Raw genomic sequence first — 21,073 nt, 5'->3', positions numbered from 1 at the left:
CTGAGTGAGGGTTAAGATTTATTTTGTGCAGAAAACATTTTAGATAGGTAGTTCAAACTCTGATATTGCCTTCACTTGATTATTTTAATGTACTTTATTTGGGACTGCCTAAAATGCAACAAAGGATTCTTCAAGTTATCCAGAACTCGGCTGCTTGTTTAATTCTTGCTGAAGTAAGTTTGATCAAATTACATCAAATTTGATTGAGTTACCCTGGCTTCCTGTGTTTTTTTTTTAATTATATCTTTATTGAAGTTTCATTGTTAAAAACAATCCTGAAACACATATAACCACAGCATAGACAACATAACGCCCCATCCCCCCACATTCTAATTGGCATAAATGACTCATCCTGAGCAATATATCTGAATATTATTTACATAAATGTAAACCTATTATGCATTTCAATAGGTAGTGAGTTTGTATATGAACTCCAAACCTGGGAAAATTTCTTACAAGACTGTGGTGCTTTCCCACAATATGTTTTAAATTCAAGATAAAGTAACTCCATTAGGCCTGTCTTCCATTGTGTCATTGTAGGCACCATAGTGCCAGCTCAACAGGAAGATGGTCCTGCATATTTAAGAGGCATACTTGATAATTATACTCCCGGCCGTGCACTATGTTCTGCTGACTCTTGATTATTATCCATTCCATGTTTTAAGAAGTTTTGTTTGCAGAACACTCACAACCGTTCATATTGCCAGAAAGCTTTTAGGTTCCAGATTTGCATAGATCGAATCAGTTATGAAAGCAGCTAATCCAATACCAATGCAAATGAAGAAAAGCAAGAGCAAGAAGTTGGATGGAAGCTAAGAGAAAACAAGAACACAGAAATAAAAAAGAAAAGTTAATCCTTAGAGTATTAATAAGTAATCAGTCAGAAAATCCTCACTTCAGGAACCACTGGATGTAACTCACATGGGTTTTACAATTGCTTTAGTATCAATTGTAGAGCTCTTAAATGTTAAGTTAATATTGCCCTACTGGTGATTCGACATTTATTTCAGAGGAGAACAGATTACTCATTTACTGTTGTTGACTACATATTTTAATATTACAAAAATAGTCGTTCACGATAATGCATGCGTACAGAATAACATATTATCATGCACAGAAAAAATGAAATGAAAAAAAGAAGTGGGAGCACATCAGAAACATCTTGACGTTATCAAGAAATCTTTTCAGCTACAGCATTATATCCATTTCTTCTGCTGCTGCCTGATTCATCTTCAGCACCGGAAACCAGAAGTGCAGCTGGGGAAGGAAGATAGTACAGTTAGCGCTGTGCCTGAACATTTATAGCCCTCACAGATGTCTTCAACGGGGTAACTGTGGGGCCAATTTTTAAAAAGCCCTAAAGTGGCTAATTTATCAGACTAAAGTTAAAAATAACTGTGCGTCGATATTCAAAAGGCCCTAAAATGGCCCAGGCCTTGGCAAAAGGACCCAGCCTCAGGCCAGGCCCCGGCATGGGGTTTAGGCTTCAGCAAGGGGTTTAGGCCTCAGCAGGCCAATGCCTGCTCCTGCTGGAGGTCTGGTTCTTTTTTTCTAAATTACACAAATACAAAATTTTCATCCGAGGATATTTTTTGTTCATGCCATAAGCTAAAAATGGCCTCATTTGTCGCATTTTAATAATTTGTTTAAAACAAATGCACATCCCTAATATTTCCTGTCCCTTTCATCTTTGGAAAGCACACAGAAGGAGTAATTGGGTGGTGGGAGGGTTATAGGAAGTATGAGGGAGAGCTGGGTTGATGTTTCTTTTTGTTTCTTTTTACTTTTTTTTTTTTTTTATTAATGTAATGTTTATTTTGGTTATGCAAACAAAACAAACTAAAATAAACATTGAATAAATCAAATCATATAAAAAAAATCCAAATAAAAAAAACCAAAACAAAATGAAACATTTTCCCCTGCACATCCCAAATGGCCCCATCAACCTCCTGACATCTACCCACTTGGTTTCTAGAGCGCTGTAGCCTGCTACTTCCAACAGTGTCGCTGGGTCATGCTTCCCTTGTCCAGCCTTCATTTTCCTCTTTGCACCTCTCTCCTTGCCTCTTCTCTGCAGGGAGCGAAGGATGGGTTATTTGCTATACTGTAAATACTCTGTCTGTCCCAAGCATGCTTAAATTCCATCACTCACTACTGGCCAGGGATCTATTACCTTCCCAGAAAATAAGTATTTTCCCAGGTTTCCTCTAAAGTCTCCCTTCTTCCAACTTCATAGCATGGCTCATTGTCCTTGAAATCCCTTTTCTATGGAAACTTTAATCTTCCTATGATTTATTAAAGCCTCTCAAATTCTTGAATGCTTCTACCATGTTTCCCCTTTCCACCAATGAGGATATTTTGAAATCCTTAAGCCTTTTTCTGTAGAATTTGCATTGCAGGCCCTGCATCATTTTAGCAGTCCATCTATAAATTGCTTGTATCCTCTCAGAGGGCAACTTTCAAAATCTATTTGCCTGCGCAAATCGGTTGTTTGAAAATTGCCACCTAAATGTGGATAAAACTCCGCACGTACAATGTGCCTATTTCTAGCAACATTGTATGGATTTATTCCTTGGGATGGGATTCGATCAGGGGAGGCAGCAATGCACATAGGTTTCCATTTTCAAATCTTATGCTAATTGTTTACTCTGAAAAAGTACTGCAGAACAAGTACAAGTAGGCAAAGTATGTTCATATTTGCATATGCAAAGCCCATGGGGAAAAAATAAAAAGAGACTTCATACCAATGCAGTCAGCTTTAAATTGCCCCCCTAAGAGGCTAGGGCTAAAGTTTATGGGGAATTAGGCTTATGTGCTCAACTCACTCCCAGGTTATATGGGTACACACCTGGACATGTACACATGTCCTGCATGTACCGATGTGCCCCTAGGTTTGAAAATTGAAACTGTGCACATAAATGCTTTTCTCATCTCAGCTCCGCCTCCTAGAATGCCTGCTGCAAGTGCAGGGAACAAAACGCACGAAATCTTGTTTCTACTGGCCTCAATTGAATTTCAAAGGGCGATTTGCGCATATAGACCAGGGTTTAGGGGCATAAATCCTTTTCCAAAATTATCCCCTTTAATGTCTTTACAAAGGTGTGGCCTCTGGATCTGAACACAGTACTCAAGTTGAGGTCTCAGTGGTGACCTCCACAAGGGCTATATTACTTCTCTTTTCCTGCTGATAAGTCAACTTATGCAGCCAAGCACAGTGTTACATTTCCCTGGTACAACCAGTCTCCTGAGATAATTACTCATCTTAGATCTCTTCCTTATTTAACAGTGTTCAGTTTCTGTCCTTTGATATCAGGGGTGGGCAGTTCCGGTCCTCGAGGGCCACAAACCAGTCTGGTTTTCAGGATATCCCTAATGAATATGCATGAGAGAGATTTGCATGCACTCTGCCTCAGTTGTATGCAAATCTATGTCATGCATATTCATTAGGATATCCTAAAACCTCGACAGGTTTGTGGCCCTCGAGGACTGGAATTGCCCACCCCTGTTTTATATGATATAATAATAATAATAATAATCAGATATTTCTTCCATGCTTTATGGTCACATGGTAAGTATTATCTAGTGGATTTTTGCCCTCCCAAATGCATGGTGTTATACTTTTAGCAGTGAATTTTTCAAACCCTTAACCATTCTTTTCGTTTCATTTTTTCACCTGGTCCAATATGTGTACTCTATTACAAATTATCATCTTCAAACAAGCAAATCCTTCCCTCATGCCCTTTTGCAATGTTGATAATAAAGATATTGATGTTTTTAGCATATGGGGGATGATCATCATTTGGGGGTGTGATAACCAGGCTGCCTGGAGCTCAAAATGCTTCATAAGAATAAACCCTGTATAATGTCCTATATGTTATGCAAGGACGGTTCAATGGCAGAGATTTGGACCACAGAAAACGAGAGCCCCCTAGCGATAGAGCTGCTGCCTCACCTTTGTGACCATGCCACTCAGTTTCCGTTTTGCATTGTTGGAGGCTGCTTTTGATCTTTTCTTCAGCACTTTTGAGTGCAGGTAACGAATGCGTTCCAGCTCCTTGCTGGGATAGAATGAAGCAGTCACCATCAGTTTGAGCTGTGTCAGGACAGCAGAGAGCATTCCAAGTACAAGTAAAAGCACAGTGATGACTCCAAGTGGGATCCATGCCTTGGAAAGTGAGACCTGTGGCGTGGGGATGCATTCGCACTCAAAAAGAGCAATATTAAAGGAAGCACTGAAAGAATTCTTGCTGCTCTTTTCTGGCACAATGCCCAGCACTTTCCCTTCCCTCTGCACAAAAAACATAAAAACAAAATTAAATTATTTAGCCTCCTTGTATTAATATCCAGGTATGCAATGTATTAGTTTCCTTATTTTAGCTTTACATGGATGGTAATATAGATACTGACTGACTGTACATATTTTATTTTTATATTATTGATGAACTTTTTATTATGGCATATCAAGTTTTACTAAGCCATACATGCTGCTAGTTGTAACTAAAAATTTTAAAATAGGAACAATGTAAAAACACAGAAGCAATGTACATAGTATAAGCTTTGAAAAAATCTCCCAACCATGAGGAACAATCTTAAAAAAATTTTTTTTTTAATTATGTAGGGAATTAGTATCAGAATTAAAAGTGCTCTTTTCAATACAATCTCCAGGCTCTTGCCTGCAATGGGCTTCAACCAGTATCATGCAGAAGCACTAGATTTTATGTTATTTACTATTTCCCATATAATATTTTTTCATTTTTTACATAACCTTATTTTTTTGAACTTAATTTTACTTTTGTGATCCTACTTCCCCATTATTAATTAACTTATCTTTGCTTTGCTTTGCTTGCCGTTCTGATACGTTCTAATCCGTCTTGTATCTTTAACGCCATGTCTGGTTAAGACTATCCGCTGCGGTGCTCCCACTATTCTGCGCTTGACATTGTCAATGTTTCGGCATGTTGCCAGGCCTTCTTCAGGGGAATCAATGATTTACTATAAAAAAAGAATAAATAATAATGGGGAAGTTCTCTTCTCTGCCCTGAAACTAAATAAAACTGTTTGTTTTATTTAAGAATCCATGCTGTGAAGGATTACTAGTTTGAATTGCCAGAGACTGAGGTTTCCCTTTGCAACAAGGGTTCAGCCATTAGGACTGGATATAAGGCCTGAATGGACAGGCACAGCATTTGAGGACAGAGGTCAAGCCCACCAAAGGACATAAGGCCTGGACAAGCAGGCAAAACAATCAAGGTCAAACCCTTGTAGGAACATAAGGCCTGGACGGACATGCACAGCAATCGAGGACAGAGGCCAAGCCCACCTAGGGACATAAGGTCTGGACGAACAGGCACAGTAATTGAGGTCAAACCCTTGTAGGCACATAAGGCCTGGATGGACAGGCACAGCAATCGAGGACAGAGGTCAAGCCCACGTAGGGACATAAGACTTGGACGGACAGGCACAGCAATCAAGGTCAAATCCTTGTAGGGACATAAGGCCTGGACGGACAGGCACAGCAATCAAGGTCAGAGGTCAAGCCCACCTAGGGACATAAGGCCTGGACGAACTGGCACAGCAATTGAGGTCAAAACCTTGTAGGGACATAAGGCCTGGATGGACAGGCACAGCAATCGAGGTCAAGCCCACATAGGGACATAAGGCCTGGACAGTGGACAGACAGGCAGAGCATTAGAGGTCAGGCCCTTGTAGGGATGTACGGCCTGGACAGTGGATGGACAGGCACAGCATTTCAGGTCAGGCCCTTGTAGGGATGTATGGCCTGGACAGTGGACAGACAGGCACAGTGTTTCAGGTCAGGCCCTTGTAGGGACGAGCAGCCTGGACAGTGGATGGACAGGCATAGCATTTCAGGTCAGGTACATGTGCTGCAATGCTTACATTATCTGGAGCATAGGAGGCAGTTGGAGCTGCTGCAAGGCTTTTAATTGCTTTTATTCATCTTGCCATTCACAGGGAAAATTTGGAAACCCAAGCAAAGGCAGGTTTACTTTCCAAAACACTAGCATTTCCATTAACTCTGGTGCCAGCTTTGAGCGGTGAGGGCTCGTGATATCCCGTCATTGAAAAGACATGTTCACTGGGCACACTGGTTGGTGGACATGACAGATATCGCTGAGCCACTTTGGCTAGGTGTGACCAGACAGTGGACTTGTGTGCCCAATATGCCTGCAGATCTGTCTGCATATTCTCTGTCGGCTCTGAGAGATACCGTGTCACTGACAGCTGTGCTGGTGTCTCCTTTGCTTGGGTGGGCTGAAAGTCAATCATGCCAGCTGCTTTCTCTCTAGCCTGTTGCACAACAGATGAATCTTTATGGGCAACATGCCTTTGGCATTCTGAAGTGGAAAAGGAGGAGGTACTAGCTGTCGCTGATAGAATGCTGCTCCAGCTTGGGCTATCACAACTCTCTGAAGTGCCCGCTGTTTCCACCTCTGCTTCACGCCTAATCTGTCTCTGCGTATGGCGCTCCTGTTCACGGACTTTTGATAACAGCAGGTCCTTCACCAATAAGAGACAATCGTACTGTAGGGCGGTTTCCCTTTTACTCAGGGATCACAGACTGTCGTGAGCATGTATGTGTTCTGTTCTGTTTAAGGCCTTAATCTCTCTTCCACCTGCTGCTGCAAAATATCCAGACAATGCAGCACCTCAACTGTCATTCCCTCTTCCTGTTTAAAGGCCTCCAAATTTTCATCCAGGAAATTAACTATAGGGATGATGTCAGCCAAGGTGGCACTTCTGGAACTCAGCTCCTCCGTGACATCCTTGAAGGGCTGCAGGATTTTTACCAGCTGACTCATGACAAACCAATCATGATGCCCTAGGGCAGGGGTGGGCAAGTCCGGTCCTCGAGGGCTGCAAACCAGTTGGGTTTTCAGGATACCCCTAATGAATATGCATGAAATAGATTTGCATACAACTGAGGCAGTGTGTATGCAGGTCTCTCTCATGCATATTCATTAAGGATATCCTGAAAACCCGACTGGTTTGCGGCCCTCGAGGACCGGAATTGCCCACCCCTGCCCTAGGGGATTCTGCACACCTATGTCCATTGTACCAGAAAGTTCATGAAGGGGTGTCTGCAGCTCCACTAACCTCTCCAGCATCATAAAGGTGGAATTCCACCGGGTGGCAAAGTCTTGAATGAGACGCTTGTGAGGCATCTCCAAATCAGTCTGCTTTTGTCGGAGAACCTGCCCCGCCTTCACACTTCTGTGGAAGTGTGCTGCTATGTTCCTGCACTTCTGTATTAACCTATGCAGGTATTCATTCTCTTGGTCACTGGAATGCAACCCCAGAGCTGACTTCACTACCAGGTGCAGAGTGTGTGCAAAACATCGGATGTTCTTAAAGTGCCCGTCGTTTATTGCCTTAACCATGTTTGCACCATTGTCTGTGACAAAAAACCCTGCCTGAGGATTCCTGTCTCGCTGGTGTAGTTGCCAGCCCTCCAGCATCTGTCTGATGCATGCTAGAATATTGGCTGCGGTATGGGCCTGGTCCGTCAGATGGGTGTGCAGTAAAGCTCACCTCCACCCTGATACTTGTTCAGTAATAGAGCTGCTGCCTGCCCTTGCCTCAGCCAGGTCCCACCAGTGTGCTTTCAGGGAGAGGTAAGAGTGTGCAGCATTCATGGAGGTCCAGATATTGCAGGTAAAATGCACACTCCCCTCTGCCTTAGCTAGCAGCGTTTGGATGCTACTGTGACACTGCTTGTACAGGCTGGGAAGGACATTTTTGCTAAATGTGGTTCTGGAGGGGACTTTGTAATTTGGAACTTCAACCTTCAGAAAACACTTGAAAACCACATTCTCCACTAACTGCAAGGGCTGGTCATCAAGGGAAATCATTTCCCCAATGCTCCTGGTTACAACTTTTGAGGCTGCCTGCCTCCTACCCTGGGATAGCGTTACCACACTCCATCCCATTTCCTCCATGGTGGGTTGTCGCTTCTGCCACATGTCAGGGGGTTGCTGGCCTGCCACCTGACTGCTAGAAGGGGATGAGGGCGTGGGCTGACTCTGCTGCTTTTCAACCACTTTACTCTGCTTGGAAGGGGTCTCCTGACTGGTTCTGCCACCATCCCCAGATGGCAGTACTCTTGTTGGGTGTTGCCTCTTCATATGATGCGTCATGCCAAAATTAGATAGATGCCCCATTTGCTTGCATCTGCTAATAGCCCTGCCACAGTAATTACACCGAGCAAAATGCGGGTCCTCCATCACTTTAAAGAGGCTCCAGATTGCAAATGTTTTTTGTGATCCTCTTTTCTCTATAACCTTGGGGGTGGATGCTGGCACTAGAGCTGAAGTAGTGGGTGCACCCTGAGAAGCAATGCCAGGGGCCTCAGTCACCCTCTGTGCCTGCGCTGACTGCTCTTCCTCCTCATCAGTTTCATCTCTCCCCTGCTGCACTGAAGTGGAGGCTAAGACAAGACTAACTGATCGCCCGTATGACATAGTGAGGGCAAAGGTAGCGCTGGTGCCATTTTAAAGATTGGCAATACGGCCTGCGTGCAGGAGGTCGCTCCTGGACCCCCGCTGGACTTTTGGCAAGTCTTGTGGGGGTCAGGAGGCCCCCCCAAGCTGGCCAAAAGTCCCTGGGGGTCCAGCGGGGGTCCGGGGGCGATCTCCTGCACACGTGACGTTGGGAGCCAGGAACCAAAATGGCACCGGCGCTACCTTTGCCCTGTCACATGATAAGGGCAAAGGGCCACCGGCGCCATTTCTCAACGCAGCCGTGGCCAGAGAGCTGGAGATCGCGTCGGGACCCCCTCACTGGACCCCAGGTAATTTAAAACATTTTGGGGGGGTTCGGGAGGGTGGGGGATTTGTTTTAAAGGTTCGGGGTGGGTTTTAGGGTTTTTTTGGTGTGCTGGTTTTCCCGCACCCTATTTAACGATACAATATAAATGCCCCTGACGATAAATCGGGGGCATTTGTATTGTATCGTGCACTCTAACGATTTTGGACGATTTTAAAATTATCTGACGATAATTTTAATTGTTCAAAAATGATTCACATCCCTAATATAAACATTGAAGCTACTGTAGTATCTTTGACATGGGTTGTGGAAGCTCTGTAAATAGTAGCTAATGTTTGTTTCAAGATGATATTCCATAGTAAAGCAAAGCAAAGTGCAGAATCCGCTGTTATTGCCTCTGATGTGAAAAGGAAAAACAGAAAGGTAAATGAATCCATACATGATGCTTAGACTGAAAACTATCAGACTTATTAAAAAAAAAAAAAAAAAGAGAGATTAAGCAATGATGATCTTACCAAGCATTAAAGAAAAAAAAAAGATTCCAGAAGCATATTTTCATTTTAAGCCACATCACAATTTCAGTTTCCCCCTCCTCCTTGGTCAATGTGCACAGGAGATGTTTCCTGTTGGGAATCCTGGCTACTGTCAGTGAGTAGTTATTCAAATGAATAGGCTGGTTCACACTCCCACATGACTGAGCATTAATGCATGTAAACCTGTGGCTCTATGCAGGGGCGATTCTATAATGAGGCAAAATTCTGAGGTGGCAAAAATTGCCCCCCCCAAACTCCTCTAACAGCAGCCTCACCCTGCCCTCCAAAACAACAAAGGACCCAAGCAGAATTACCAAACCCCCCCCCCCCCCTTCCCGTGCAGCCGGGGCTCCTTCATCTTTGCCGTTTTCTGCACAGAAAATGATAAAGATGGAGGAGACCCTGGCATGCCACGAGCAGAGCACATCCCGCTCATGGCGAAGACGAAGGACCCGGTGAGAGAGAGTGTGTGTGGAGGGGTGTGTGTGTGTGAGAGAGATTTTGAGCCCGGGGGACGTGAGAGAGCATGTGTGAAGGTGCCTGGGGGTTGTGAGAGAGAGCATGTGTGAGGGACCATGAGTGTGGGTGCCAGAGAGAGGGAGTCTATGGGGGGGGGGGAGCCGAGGGGATAGAGGGGGTCAGAGAGGCAGAGGGGGCACCAACTCATCCCTTGCCTTAGGCAGCAGATTGCCTTGAGCCGCCTCTGGTTCTATGCTATTAGTAATGGAGTAGGCAACTCTAGTCCTTGAGCACCACAAACAGGTCTGGTTTTCAAGATATCCATAAGGAATATGCAAAAGATGTATTTGCTAACAATGTGAAACTCTAATTGAGAAATCCCATGGTTGTGGGTTTGAGGTTGGATCTGCTATTCCATGGTGAGAAATAATATTAAAGAGTTTGTGCAGGGATGCAGTCTGCTGGTCACAGAGGAGAATAAAAGAAGAATTTTTGTATTTTGCCCTGTCCAGCAGAAGATATGTTGCCTTAAGGCTTCTGAGCCAGGTTCAATTGTATTTTTGAAGCCTGAGAACAGGTGCCAAGACCACAAAAACCCAACATCAGACGTCTTTTATTTTATGGGGCCCAGTCTGGGGTTACACAAGGCATTGCTAGTGAATAGACCCCATTAGGAATATTGGAGGCTTTGATAAACAATGCACATTATCACATGGTAATGCAGCAGTGCACTTTAGTAATTGCAGTCTGAACTAGTTTGAGTAAACCGGACATGATTGCTTTCAAATTAGATCAAAACTGACTCTAATTATATGAGGAAATTAAAGTAATGAATTTGCAGATCCAAACCTGAATTCAGACCAAGTTGGAAGAGGTTTGCCCTTGCGTAATCTAAATGCCAGACCTTATTTTCCAAATAATGTTGCCTTAAATACACAGAATGACATCAGCCCTTCTATAACAAGGATCTATCACCAATATCTTGAAAAGCAAGACCTTTTCTAAGAAACATCACAGTCAGAACTGTATGACACTCTATGCAGCAACCTCAGAGGAAAAGTCAAGGCCTGGATGGGGTGAAAGACTAGCAGGCAGCATAGTGAAGCCTGTACTATAATCATCCATACTATACCATGGTAACTCCCTTTCCGAGGTGGCCATTTTTGGTGACTGCAGAAATGGTGAGTTGCCTTGGTGCAGCCCCAGAATGGGTTTAGTTTACCAGGATTCGCCAACTGGGAACCAGAAATCTTCTGGGAGGTCCAAGGGGAGACATCAAAAACTCATTGTCCAGTGTCCACACCATTTAGCTTGGTTCCAAAAATCATAATTTATCGTAAAATCCACAAAGACAAGATGTATAAAAGTGTGTATTCCTCCAAAGTAGGTCTCAATAGCAAAAATAGAGAAGAAAGAGAAAAAAAAACCAAGTTAATCAAAGTACAGTTACTTATAGTCTTTCCTGCTCTAAACTCCCTCACTCCAAGGAGTTACATATCAGTTGTTCAATCTTTTCTTCTGCCAGGGCCCCAAACCCATAGGATTCCAGCAAAATACTATAACAAAGTCTTCAACAACTCCACTGTGGGCAACCCCAGGTAGAACAGATCTTCTTTTCCTTGAAGTCGGCTGAACTTCTGGATGATATAACAGTGGTCTGGAACACTTCTGACTTCAGACAAATTCTTCTCTCAGCCAGGGATCCTGTTCAAGCTGTAACGATCATCAGCTGTGGCAATTACCTTGCACAAGCCCAGGTCTGGTAAGCTGCCACCACAGGCATCAACGTCTGATGTAGCGCCCCCTCTAGGTGCACGTATGCGTGAACTTGCTCTGTTAAAGGGCCCTTGGTAGGAAACACGGTGGGACACACTCCGATTATGTCATGGCCTTCCAATACTTAGAAAGCAACCCAGTGCTTCTTCATTGTCTCAGCAACAATTGTCTCAGCAACAATTGCATATTGCTGGTGTTTGTTGCTTCAGATCCTGCCTTGTTCCAGCTCCTTGCCTCGTTGTTTCCCTGTGCCTACCCTTCAATCCTTGCCTTTTTGCCTCTCCTTCCTTGTTCTCTATTCTCCTTGCCCTTGACTGATCTCACATGTCTTGACCCATGCCTGAACACTGACTGTGCTTGACCGCCACCTGCCTTAACCCTTGCCTGGATACTGACATTGTGTGATCGCTGCCCTTCCCTGACCCTTGGATCGCTGTGGACCTTCTCAGCCGCCAAGCAGAGGGTGATCAAAATAGTACGTGGAGATTTGTTAACTGCATTGCACTCATCGACTGCCGCTTCTTTTCAGGTTGGCTGGCATATCTGACATCAGAGTAAACCTCACATTTCAAAGTTTCAGATTTTGAATCTTGAACTATTTCAGAAATTATGTAAGTCTGCATCACTTAACGGGGAAGTAAATTTTAAAAGGGATTTTCACGGGCATAAAGCATTTTATTCATGTTAATCAGGTGGCCTGAAAATTGATCTCTCTTAGCGTGAATAAAATTATGCACGTTGTTCCACAAAGGGGCATTCTTTCAGCCTCATTGAGAGGAGTTGTTCCCTGGGTTGGAGTTAGGTCTAGGGAGGAAGTAGGTGGCATTTTCAAAATATTGTGTGCACTTTTCCGTTAAAATCCTACCTGCAGAAAAAGTAAGTGTAAGTGACCGCGTGTACTTTCTACCCACAGCAAGTTTGCAAGTGAAAATACGTAGATCTTTCACGCAATGTGAGCAGCTGACAAATTGCCCCCAAAGTGCAAACGTTATGGTTGCCCTTTAAAAACTTTGTCCCCTTATAGGGGTCAGCACTTCCATTTTATAAATTTGACTTTTTGTTTCATTTTGGGGGTTTTTTTCATTGTTTTTCATTTTTAGGTATTTTATTTTATTTTGTTTTCTTTCATTTATTTGAAACAAATGAAACATAAAAAGAAAAAGAAAAATTCAGGGGACAGGGTCCCGTCCCCCTCCCCCCTCCTCTGCAAAAAAATGTAACAGTGCTGGCATCCTAAAATTTAAAAATTAAAGGTACCCCTGGCCTTCCTCCACCCTTATGTTACCTCATCTCTCATCCATGGGGTCCATGAATCCAAATGGGGTAGGAGCAATCCTCAGTCACTCCTGCTCTACCTGTTCGGTAATTAAAAATGGCACTAGCAAGAGCTGAGGCCAAAGCCATTTTGTTGGGTGGAGATAACTGTGCCAGGCTCCTGGCCTTCCAGAGCCATTTTTAAAAACTAATCTGGCAGAGCAGGGGTAACTGAGAATCACTCCTCCCCATTTATGTTGCATTGCTCGGCTGCGGAGCCCGCAACCAGCCTTTCCTACCTGGTGTCGCGCTGCCATGCCGGGCCCCGGCTCCCCGGGGATGGGGAGGGGGTGCCTCCGGCGCAGCTCTTCTCTTCGCAGCCCTGCCGGCCGCCGGCATGCTTTGGAATGCGGCGGAGAAGCCACCACCGTCTGCTTCTCATGTGCAGTCTCCTTAGGCGCTCACGTGCACCTCTTTGCTACATTTAAAGGGCCCGTGGCAGGCAAGGGCGGCCAGCCCTCCTCGATGATGTCATTGGTCTGGGCCCATTTAAGGCAAGCTCTGACAGTCAAAGCTTGCCTTGGCAACAAGTCTCCACACTTCCTGTTGTGTTTCATTGCTGCTTGTTCCAGTTCCTGCTCCAGTACCTGTCCCAGCTCCAGTACCTGCTCCTGCTTCAGTACCTGATCCTGTTCCAGCTCCTGTTCCTCTTCAAGTACCTGCTCCAGCCCCACTTCCTTCTCCCTTCAGACGGACCTCCTGACTTTGACTTCTGCTTGAACCTGACCTTGTCTCCAGCTGCCTGCCCTGACTTCTGCTTGAACCTGACCTCGTCTTCAGCTGCCTGTCCTGACCCTGCTTGAACCTGGCCTTGTCTTAGGCTTCTGCCTAACTTGTGGTCCAGACTTAACCTTGTCCCGAACTGTGCTGCCTGTTTCAGTCTGTCTGGACTTTGGAACCCGGCCTCATCTTCAGCTCTGCCTGACTTGCAGTCCGGACTTGATCTTATCTCCAACCGCATTGCCTCTGCTCCAGTCTGTCCGGACTTTGGATTCAGCCTCTCCCTTTGAATCCTGTGACTCCACTGCTTTCTGGCACCCTGCCTTGGACACTTTCTCTGGAATCAACCATGTGGAGGCCCACATAAGTCCAGCCGGCCCTGGTACTCAAGGGCTCAACCTGCGGGGAACGAGGGTTGGTATTGGTGAAGCTTCAGTTGGTCTCCGATTCCCGTTTGGCCTCGCCTCCTGATGGTGGGGACCCATGGGGGTTTCCCCCACAGGTGGCACCAACATCACTTCAGGCCAAGGGTCCACCTCTGCAACAGATTACCAAGGCCATGGACCCGGTGGAGCCTTCTGCTCTCCAGGCCATTCCGGGCCTGACCTTGAAGATCCAGGAACAGCGGTGGTTCTTGGAGGCATTGGCTGCCTCTCTTGAACACCTAAACATCCATTTGGATTCACACCCAGCAGATTTGGCTGTGCTGAAAGCCATCCCTGGGCTTTTTCTGAAGTTGGAAAAACTCCAGTCGGCCTTAGAACTGGTGGTAGCTGACATGAACCACCTTGCCACTCGCCAAGACTCTCTGACCCAACCCAACGCCCCACCACCACCCCCACCCCCAGTGGCTTCCGTGCCGGTCTCTGATTGCGGTTGGGCGGGCTTTCCCTTGCCGGCACCACCTCATTACACGGGAGACCCTAAGCGTTGCTGAGAATTCCTGAACCAATGCCATATGCATTTTACCCTTCGTTCAGCACTTTTCCCGAAATCGCTTCTGGATGGCAAGGCCTTGGCTTGAGCCTCCCCTCTGTAGGAGCACTCCGACTCCTTATTTTTTAATCTCCCACAGTTTGTCTCGGCCTTTAAACAGGTTTTTGAGGAACCAGGCAGGCTCCCCGCTATGGGCTCTGATCTCCTACATTTGTGCCAAGGGTCTCTCTCCTTAACTGACTATGCGATTGAATTTTGTACCCTGGCCACGGAACTAAATTGGCAGGGGGTCAGCTTACACGCCATTTTCCTGGAAGGATTGGCCCCCAGGATTAAGAATGAACTTGCGGCATGAGAGCTTCCCACCTCCCTTGAAGGTCTTATCGATCTCACAGGGAAGATCGACAGACAACTCCAAGGGCGGGCCCGGGAAAACCTTTCTACTCAGAAGGATCGCCCTAGGGAACCACAGCTCTCCGACTATGACTGCCACTCGCCTTCGGGGAACTCCTTAGAGGAATCCATGCAACTGGGTCGTATTCATCTCAAGGACACTAAGAGGTCTCATCGCCGCCAATTAGGCCTTTGCCTCTATTGTGGGAACTCAAGTCACCTGCTGCCTCAGTGCCCAGAAAGGAAGGAAATAACCCAACGCCGGGAGACATCAGAATCAGTAACCCTTGGTCTTGCTAAGGCATCACCCTTATTTCTATTGCTAGCCTCCTTGCAACAACCCCCCACCTGTTTTGCCACCCAGGTCTTAGTGGACTCCGGCACTGGGGGAAACTTTATTCAGCAGGAACTCGTAGACCAGTATCAAATCTTCACATTTCCCTTGACACTACCTTTGGCTCTTTCCTCAGTTCATGGAGACTTCCTCCCTGGTTTGGTGACTCGGACCACACGGCCCCTTATGCTAAAAATTGGGCCTGATCACACAGAACTCATCTCCTTTTATGTCCTTCCTAAGCCGGTGAACCCAGTTATTCTGGGTCTGCCATGGTTGCAAAAACATCAGCCACAATTTGACTAGGCCATGACTGATCTTATCCAGGGGGGCCCGCAGTGCTCGGAATCTTGTCTAAAACTGGTAGAGTCCCCTGGTCATTGATCGTGGCTACTGCTCTCCCTAACTATCCTCTCCCAAGTAAAAGGTCTCAGAACACTCAGACTAACTCCTGTTCCCTCTGAAAGAATATCCTGAAGGTTGTCTTTGCACAGCTGAAGGAACAGCTAATGCAGTGAACAATTAAACACGAAGTCTTCGTAAAGGAACACAATCGAGCCATGAAAGGATTCATATCCCTTTTGACCTACAAGGAAGAGGAGACCCAGAGTCTACATGCCCTTCTGCAACAAAAGAAAGGAAAATAGGCCCCCCTCTTTGGCTCTCTCTGCCTGTTGGGACCACGGGAGCACCAAAATTGGCCTTACCCCATCTGGGGCCCCAGTTGTTGCTCGAAGCAACTCTGAAATGTTTATCCCTACGTGTTCAGTGGGACCTCAGTCTGCAGATCTACACGAGCTAAGGGACAATCGGTGCCCCAATCACTCAGACCCTCAGAAGGGGGGGCTTAGAAGAGGGGGTACTGTTGCGTTGCTCGGCCGCGGAGCCCGCAACTGACCTTTCCTACCCGGTGTGGCTCCTCACATCCTTAAGCATGCACGCATACCTCTTTGCTTCATTTAAAGGGCCCGTGGCAGGCAAGGGCTGCCGGCCCTCCTCGATGATGTCATTAGTCTGGGCCTATTTAATGCAAGCTCTGACAGTCAAAGCTTGCCTTGGCAACAGGTCTCCACGCTTTCTGTCGTTTGCTTCGTTGCTGCTTGTCCCAGTTCCTGCTCCAGTACCTGTCCCAGCTCCAGTACCTCTCCTGCTTTAGTACCTGATCCTGTTCCAACTTGTGTTCTTGTTCCAGTACCTGCTCCAGCCCCAGTTCCTTCTTCCTTCAGACAGACCTCCCGGCTTTGACTTCTGCTTGAACCTGACCTTGTCTCCAGCCGCCTTCCCTGACTTCTCTTTGAACCTGACCTCGTCTTCAGCTGCCTGTCCTGACCCTGCTTGGACCTGGCCTTGTTTTAGGCTTCTGCCTAACTTGCAGTCCGGACTTAACCTTGTCCCGAACCGTGCTGCCTGCTTCAGTCTGTCTGGACTTTGGAACCAGCCTCGTCTTCAGCTCTGCCTAACTTGCAGTCTAGACTTGATCTTATCTCCAACCGCATTGCCTCTGCTCCAGTCTGTCCGAACCTTGGATCCATCCTTTCCCTTTGAATCCTGTGACTCCGCTGCTTTCTGGCACCCTGCCTTGGACACTTTCTCTGGGATCAACCATGCAAAAGCCCACCTAAGTCCAGCCGGCCCCGGTACCCAAGGGCTCAACCTGCGGCAAATGAAGCCTGGGATTGGCGAAGCTCCAGTTGGCCTCCGCTTCCCATTTGGCCTCGCCTTCCGATGGTGGGGTCCCATGAGGGTTTCCCCCATGAGTGGCACCAACACCACCTCAGGCCAAGGGTCCACCTCCGCAAAAATTTGTACTTATGGACTCCTCAAAATGGATGAGATGGTCTGGGGGGTGTAAAAAGGCCTACAGAGGTGAAGGCTTTAAATGTATAAATTTTGGGTTACTGGCAGGGTTTTTTGACAGGAAGTTGGTTACTGGCAGGGTTTTTTGACAGGAAGTGCCAGGGCTGGGGCTGTTGGTTTCTTTATTGAAAATAAAAAGAAAATGAGCTTAATTTTGGGTTTCTTTCTTTTCATTTTTAAAATAAAATGCAACAGAAGAGGAAATTTTATTTCAAACAAAAGCACAACCCTACCCCTTCTACAAAAAGAGAACCCTATTAGGTTTATGGTACTATAATCATAACTGGGAACTCTCAGGATTTCACCCTGAGTCTCAGGGAATTTGCATCAGTTTCAGGGTCTCAGGGAAAACAGTAGGGCCTCCTTGTATACAGCTCAGCCACGTCCCTTCCAGGCTGCAGAGAACAAGAGAAGTGGAGCGAGCCTGGAGCAGACCCTGCAAGCAGCATGTGGGGAGAAACTGGAGAGGGGCTGCAATACACCCAAAACTCTGTCTGCAGCTGTGATTCCAGGACTTGGGAACCCCTCAGCTAAGGGTAGAGTGAGGATGCATAAGTCATGGAGCTGAGACTTATAGGGGGAGGGAGCAAAGAGAGTGCTGGGGTCAGGGAGAGAGGAAGGGGACGTATGCTGGGGTCATCCCAGGACGGGAGGGCAGGTGATGGTGATGGGTGGGAGAAAAAGAAAGTGTGGATTAGTTGGGTGGGGGGGGGGGCTGTGGAAGAGAGAAAGCTGATACATATTATTTCATTCCTTCCCCCTCCACCCCGCACCCTCTGCTAATTGTCAGCAATCTCAGGGAGACCAGAACTCAAAAGTTCCCAGGTACAACTATAATGTATGGTTTGTAAAACTCACCGGATTTTCCTGTGCCAAAAACAATAGTTAATTCTGAGATAACATTGAGCAAAGCATCATTGCTTTACGAGCAGCTGTCCTTAGACTGCACACACATTTCCCTGGAAAACTCCAACTGTTTAGCAGTATGCATGCTGCACTTTCACAGAATGGGAGACAGATGGATACTAATTATTTAAACAAATCTCCTACAGACTGTCCTCCAAAGCTAATGAACTTGTTTGTGAAAAACACATTACCAAAACACCCTGTCCCATGTTATTTAGTTTGCTTAATTCTATGTATTGTCAGATGAATAAACATTCAAGGTAGCATAGTGTAAGGTCAATGCAACAATACTTACGAAGTTCGAAATAAGCCAAGGAATGGTTTGCTCAGGCAGATCCTTCAAATGCTTGCTCACCGACGAAATTAGCCAGTAGACTAAGAAATCTATGGCTGTGAACAGTGTCCAAATACCAAGGTTCATCAGTATAGGGAGGAAGAACAGCCCTACATGTTTCCTCTCCCTGAGGGACAAGCGCAGTGTAGGAATGGGGCTATATTCCTTTCTCTCTTTTTTATTCAGTGGGAGGACACAAGTCTTGCCCTCCTTCCTCCTCCGCTCATCAAACTTAACGAAAGCCTTTGTGATATATGCATTGTCAAACTTCACGCTGTCCTTGCTGAGATACCTTCTGAGGAAGACTACCGTGCCAATGAAAACCATTGCAAGGCCCAGGACAAACAGCAGCCAGCGGCCCACAAAGAATGTGGCATCCAGTAGGGTGGACAGGCCACCCACCACTCTTTCAATCTGCAGCTTTGTTTCATTCAGTTTCATTTTCACTCCTTCATCCAAAAGCGAGGTGTGCACGTCAATGCTGTCTTTCAGGGTCACTATGTCTGGGAAGGGGTTGAAAAGCGCACCTTGATCATAAATCCACCGGATTGTTTTGATGTACTGGTCCAAAGGAGTCACCTGGAGGGACAGGCGCTTTGCTTCCAGGTTGCAAGTTATACTGTCTGCTAGGTTTCTGAGGTTGTTAAAAATATTTTTGACGTCATGGAATATGACGATGCCAGTTCCAGCTGTAATAAGTGCATTTCTGCCTTCGCTCATCCCACAAGAGAGAAGAAAAAGAACACTGAAACAGCGGACGTGTTTGGAGGAAAAGAGCAGGCTGGAAATGGCAATGGTGGTGAAAGCAGATACGAGTGATGAAACCAGCCCAGTGCATGTGTTTGACAGGTGCAAAGCAAGGAACAAGGTGGCACCGGAAATGAGGCCCAGTGTACAGCAAACCACCAAAAGATCCAACGTATTTTTCCACCCTGCCTTCCTCTTGGATACAAAAATGTCCACAACGTGTAAACACACTTGAGTTACTTTGGCAAAATCTATCATGACTGATACTTGAGAAAGCAAACTAGAATTAAAAACAAAAAATAGAAATATGTTAATGCACTGGTATCATACATTTAAGTTACGGAGTTGCTTTCGGTTTGCAAATTTGTGAAAGATGCCTTTTTACTATGCAAATCCATTAGGTAAAGAGTTAGTACAAGAATCCCTATATCAACCTACTAGTGGTTGTAAACCCTGTAACTGGGGCAACTGTGACTTCCCCTCAGCCCAGCCACCCCACCTCCATAAGCCTAAAGCACAACACAAGGCATCTTTTCTAGTGGATAATAAATAACCTCGGCCCTTTATTAGAGACCAAACAGAGGAATCTAATCCTGGAACTTGAGTCAACCTAATGCTTTCCTAACTCCCCTTGGGGCTTACGCATCCATCTCTTCATGGCATTTAAAGGCCTGCCTTGATTCAGCAGGAACTTATCACGTTGAAGTCTTCTGGGGATAGGGAGAGGGTCCAGCCTGCCACACACAGCAAAACTGCCATTCCCCCTAGTCCCCATATTAGTTATGCAATGACCATCTAGGTATCATTTTGGCACTGCCATGCCCATTCACCTGCTCCTCCACTCACATATCACCAAGGCTACGTTCAGTGGCAGCCTCATACCTGTGAGTCCTTCTGGCTCCTCCTCCTAATCTATTCCCCTATCACCTGGCCTCGAGGACCCCACCACAACAGGGATAAAATGTTAGCCATGACACAGAAGATGAAATATACAGAAGAAACACAGAGGCCAAATCTTTAGAAAATATTCCTAATACAGAATCCTGGTATCCTGGGCCAAGCCTGACAATATGACCCACCAATAGGAATTCAGAATGAGATGGGGGAGGGTGGCCAATGAGCATTTGTGATTTTCTTCCAGGTCATGCCAAGTCATCAACCCCGTACCATTTTGAACCTTGCTTCCTTTTCTCAGTTGGCTCTGACCCAGTACTGGTGGGTATCAAGACAGAGGGGCAGCTGAAGGTGAGGCAGTAAATATTGTTCTCCCCTTTTAAAATTGCCATAGCCCTGACCCCTGGTGTGGCCCACACGTGGCCACCAGCTCAAAAGGGCTGCACTTCGCTGAAGTGCTTCATGCCCCTCGACCATCCAACATCATCAAGGTACGTCGGCTTCTGGGCAAACAACCGGGAAGTGTGAACCAGCGCAGGACATGGCAGGCCCCATTGTAGGTGCACCAGCAGCGATGGATCACCATCTGAGCGGCAGTCGGCCTGATGGAGAGCCACCATGATGGGGGTGAGTCAGGGCAGTCTTGGGTCAGTGCACAGATGTCCCCTTACTTTATTTAAATATTTTTTATCAAGAGAATGCATTTGTTTTCTTTGACCCTCTTCAGTGGAATAGCTTTCTTTCGGATAAAATAAGCTTAAATCCCTGTTGCCTTTGGTTAGCAGTGGTTCATGAGCTGATTGATAGGTGTAGCAGGAATGGGCTTGGGAATGGGTTCTATAAATAGGAATAAGGGGCTTGGTCACGTTTATTTTTCTGATGTGCTTTGTTTTCTTTCTCCCCTCCCCCACCGCAAGATGTGGACGTGACATTTAATATGTTTAATTTTCCCTAATGTATTGGTGGTTTGAACTCTTTACATATGTCATGTTTACCTCACGTTAATTCATTGTTAAATATCTTAAATGTTAATTAAAAAAAAGTACATTTAAAAAAAATATATTTCTCATAGACCCATCTATAATC

The 21,073-nt window shown here is 45.9% G+C and overlaps 1 protein-coding gene across 1 annotated transcript; it reads right to left on the bottom strand.

Moving 5' to 3' along the window:
* Window positions 1-285: 285 nt before the first annotated feature.
* Window positions 286-20,607, bottom strand: DCSTAMP (dendrocyte expressed seven transmembrane protein). The gene is made up of 4 exons (XM_029587201.1): window positions 20,462-20,607; window positions 18,308-19,373; window positions 3,953-4,288; window positions 286-1,257 (listed from the first exon to the last, which is right to left on the bottom strand). Exons 1-4 carry the CDS (start codon window positions 20,605-20,607, stop codon window positions 1,189-1,191), a joined length of 1,617 nt encoding a protein of 538 aa, XP_029443061.1. The 3' UTR covers window positions 286-1,188.
* Between the last annotated feature and the right edge of the window lie 466 nt (window positions 20,608-21,073).

This window comes from Rhinatrema bivittatum, chromosome 2, assembly GCF_901001135.1.
Source record: "Rhinatrema bivittatum chromosome 2, aRhiBiv1.1, whole genome shotgun sequence".
Classification (NCBI taxonomy): domain Eukaryota; kingdom Metazoa; phylum Chordata; class Amphibia; order Gymnophiona; family Rhinatrematidae; genus Rhinatrema; species Rhinatrema bivittatum.
The sequence above is the reverse complement of the archived record's forward strand: the minus strand, read 5'-3'. Positions and strand labels throughout refer to the sequence as shown.

Bases quoted from the DNA above. Each gene is read 5' to 3' on its own strand.
- DCSTAMP (XM_029587201.1), bottom strand. From the start codon at position 20,607: ATGGTGGCTCTCCATCAGGCCGACTGCCGCTCAGATGGTGATCCATCG. The intron at 19,374-20,461 runs GTCGAGGGGCAT...TTTTAATTCTAG, and splicing joins TACCTTGATGATGTTGGATG to TTTGCTTTCTCAAGTATCAG. The intron at 1,258-3,952 runs GTGAGGCAGCAG...TTCCTTCCCCAG, and splicing joins TGAGTGGCATGGTCACAAAG to CTGCACTTCTGGTTTCCGGT.